The sequence below is a fragment of the Acanthisitta chloris genome, unplaced genomic scaffold (genome assembly GCF_000695815.1).
Source record: "Acanthisitta chloris isolate BGI_N310 unplaced genomic scaffold, ASM69581v1 scaffold23454, whole genome shotgun sequence".
NCBI lineage: Eukaryota > Metazoa > Chordata > Aves > Passeriformes > Acanthisittidae > Acanthisitta > Acanthisitta chloris.
This window is the reverse complement of record NW_008669092.1, coordinates 36,223-40,288: the sequence shown is the minus strand read 5'-3', so window position 1 is coordinate 40,288 and position 4,066 is coordinate 36,223. Positions and strand designations below refer to the sequence as shown.

Here is a 4,066-nt window from a genome sequence, read left to right as displayed (position 1 = left end):
AGGAACTATTATGCTGCACAGGGAGCAGAGCTGTTGAAACTGGTGAAAATTTGTGAACAAGTCCCAGGGTACCTATCAAGTAAGGGAGCAGAGCTGACAATGGACACAGTCTTGCAAGGTGCAGTTCATAGCAAGTTGTGGAGCAGGAAACACTTTCAGTAAATGACAGGTATCTCAGGCTGGAGGACAGGAGGTCACTGCATGAGCTGGAGACCTTTAGTAACAAGGCTATTTGGAGGCAGATACCTTTTACAGAAATCCAGCCAGCTGTCTCTTCCTTCAAAGGACTGGAGGGCCACAAGTCTAGCTGATACTTTCATGTGGTGGAAAAATAGGATATCTGCATCAATAAAAATATTCTTTGGGATTTTTGGTCCATTTTGACCTTTTGTCTGTTAGTCCTATTGACCTATTGCCCTTATTGGCCAACCTCAACAAAATTTGACGTGATATGGAAGATGCAAGATGCCAAGAGTAGGTCTGTTAAACTCACGACCTAGCAGCTTCAGGCAGCCCCAGCCACATGCATTTCTTGTTCGAGCACCACAGGTATCTCACAGTGGGAGAGAGGACAGAGCAGTAGGTACTGATTTTATGGTGTGTATCAACCATGACAGAATCTGTGTGGACTGCAGAAAGATGTCAGAGTACTTATTATGAGTGGGCAGGTATTCTGGACTAGGATGCTGGGAAGATAAGGGAAAGTGTGGTGAAAAGGATTAGCTGCAGTTGTTGTGGAGAGGGTACATGAGAGAGAGAGAGCTCAGATTATTGCAGTGGCAATCTTTGAAAGGTGTGGGCAAGGTTATTGAGGCAATTCCTATTTGTTAAGTGCCCCCATCATGTGAGTTTTCTACAAATGGTGGGATGGACAGAAGAGGAAAATTCTCCTACCTGGAATTTTATGAGTTTGTAATAAAAAAACAGTTCACACTTTAAGTTCACTACAAATTGGTTACAAAGTCAGTCAGTCACGAGATGCAAGCACAGTTAGCAGATGTCAATTACGGCTGTTGCTATGTCTGGGGAGGAGCCCTGTGAGCCAGTCTCACTGTGTGAATTAAGAGGGAGGAGAAGTTGAACAGCTTCTCCAAAACTTTTTCCCAAATTTTCCTCTTACAAAAATTCATTTTTGAGAAGAGAGGAAAATTTCAATGTTTTCAGCCTCACACCATAAAATATTTTTAAGATTATGGGTATGTGTGAAAAGGACTTGCTAAAAGACTGCAGACTTGGCTGGAACATTTCTCTGCACCAATTTGGTCAAAGTTTTTTGTACACGTGAATTGGAAGTGTCTGCTTTCCACTGAGTGATCATGAAAAGTCTGATCCTTCTCACTCCTACAGAGGCAGCTAAACTGATTTGAAGCACATGAATACAGATCAGTTCAGACATATTCTTCTGTTGATTCCAATTTGATTACTTTTGTTGCACTCCCTGTGTACCACTATTACCTCTGCATGTCAGACACATCACTGCTATGCTGTGGAAGCATCTTTGCTGCAGTTACATCTTCATTGGCAGATGAAGATATATATTTATCCAGGGTGGACATGGTTGGGTGCAGTCATGCAGATGTGACTGCATTAAACAATGTAGCAGCATGCAATCTATCAGTTTCCATATACTGTTGACTGTTTTTACCTTGGATAACTGATTGATTATATCATTGTAGAAAACACAGCTAGAACAAGCACTTAGGTTTCACTGTGAAGTTAAGTGGATGAGAGTCTTTAGCTCATCTCCAGTAGCCACATCATGCAAATACTGTGACTTTGGGAAAGTCAACAAAAAAATCACACACTTTGAAAGCTTTCAGCATGTAAACGCTCTCATTAAAAGCCATGCCCAAGGACAGCGCGATGTATTCTTCCTGAATGTTATTAATGTCTAAAGACCATAAGATTCACACAACCCAAAATTCCAATGAGATACACAGTCAAGAATTCATCTCAGATGCTAACTAAAGTGCACACTGTAACTGTGCTATCTAGATGAATATTCAACCGTTTGTCATTTGCTGTATAACCGTGCACGCAGACTGATTTTTTTAATAATTAAAACACAGCTGAGAGAGATGTTATTTAAACATAGACCAAGAGACTTTCAAACAAGACAATGTGATTCTACCCTTAAGCATCTTTCTTCTAATACTTCAGAGGTTTGTGTGAATGTTTTATCAGCAAGAAATGCAGAGTTTTTTCCACTTGTTTATCCTCTTTTTTCTATCAGTATATTATATACTTTTCTATTTCAGTCCATAGCAGTGTAAGTGACAGCCATATATTCTAGAAATTTTTCTTTCTCTTAATGCAAGGCAGGAATTCAGTGGCAAGTGAATTCATATGTACTGCATGTGCAATAGCAAGACAGATGGATCTTTGACACTCTGCAATTGGGTGGTTTTAAAACTGATGAAAAATCTGTGGCAGAGACCTCAAGGATTTTGTAGCTGGCCCAGGACACATACTACAATCTGTCTACTCAAAGATGTCTATTTAATTGTTTAATAGTTATGTGACCATTTTCTTATCTCCCAGAATGTTATAATGTGCAGAAACTGCCTTTGAGGCAGTCTTCGGTATCTCAGTAACTTTAGATTGCTTCTTAGAAGCTATGACTGTATTCAAAATTCAGTAATACTTTCTGAGACTATTTTGTTCACAAATGGACATGATGCTACCCTTGGCTTCCCAAATTTTAGTTTCCTCTTCAGATTACAGTAAGCACCCAAGGATCCTATGCTGAGCAGATTTGTAGAAAAATTGCTGCTGAAAATTCAGTAAGTTACCCTGTAACACATAGCAAATATTAATCTGCTGCTATAGGTTATTAGAAAGGTGTCAGCTTATTCTTGACCATAACATCCTATTCTCACTTAAATGTTTTGACTTTATCTTTTTGTAGTACCTGCACGCAAATGGAATTGTGCATCGGGACTTGAAACCTGAAAATCTACTCTATGCAACACCAGCACCAGATGCACCACTAAAAATCGGTAAGCAGCATTAAATATAGACTACCCTAATACCTTTGTATCAGTAGTATGTGCTAATTAACGTTTACAGTATATGCATCTCAAAATAACTTTATTGGAAGCTAATGCTTATACTCAAATGAACAGCATGTTACTTCTTCAGCAGCACAGCTGTTTACCGTGGTTTTAAAAATAATACAAAACTAGATGCTTGCTTAGAGAATTTATAGCCAAAATTGAGCAGAACATGGCAGAGAATGAAGCACTTGGGAGGAACGAGGAGGATCATGAGACCAGCATACTGCTCTTTTGCACTACTTCTGTGCTCCATTTCTTTCTGCTAAACTGGTATTTTAAGAGGAAAGATACATTGACATTAAAGTAAACATGTCCAGATAAGAGTTGGACTTTAGGGTTGGACTTGATGATCTTTGAGGTCTCTTCCAACCTGGTTGAGTCTATGATTGCAAGAGTAAGAAGCAAACTGAGCAAGGCTGACTTCAGTTTTGAAGGTAGGTTTGAGGGATATGAAGAGATCTTTGCAAAGAGCATAGGGAAACTATCTGAAGCATGGTCAGCACCACAGGGAGGATGAGAAGGGACAAGGTGAGGTCAGGCTCTCCTGATCAGGGATGTATTATACCCAGTTCTGTTGGGGATGGCAGATGCTTTCAAAGGGCATGACCTCCAAAAAATACTGGGCATACCTAGTTTTTGCGTGAGCAATGAGGGACATCTGCGCAACACTTCTGAGCTGTTTGTAATCAGTTTGGAAATACCACATGGTGCTCCCTTACTGAGGAGCATGTGAGCATGCAAGGAGAGAGTGCTTCCATGTTCATCAGGCTGGTGTGCATCATTGGTTTCAGGGGCCAGATTTTGACAAACTAACCTCAAACAATTTAATATAAATTCATAGGAACTTGATCTTATCTGCCCTGGAAGGGTTCTAAAACACCTTATAGTTTAATGTAACAACCACTGGATTTGGTGTGACAGCCCGTGTGTGTAGGGGCTTTCGAAGCATTTTCTTAAGTACTGTGATTCTTCACCTTCCTGGTAAGGTTATTGCCTTGTTTAAATTAAAA

General features: G+C 39.9%; 1 protein-coding gene across 1 annotated transcript in view; it reads left to right on the top strand.

The window, feature by feature from the left end:
* Nucleotides 1-2,908: 2,908 nt before the first annotated feature.
* The window catches only part of LOC103800810 (calcium/calmodulin-dependent protein kinase type IV-like), a gene marked incomplete at its 5' end in the record, with an annotated part of 14,886 nt that continues 13,728 nt past the window's right edge, over nt 2,909-4,066 (top strand). Inside the window, one exon of the mRNA XM_009073195.1 lies at nt 2,909-2,999. Coding sequence (XP_009071443.1) covers nt 2,909-2,999 — 91 coding nt within the window. The remainder of the gene's footprint in view (nt 3,000-4,066) is intronic.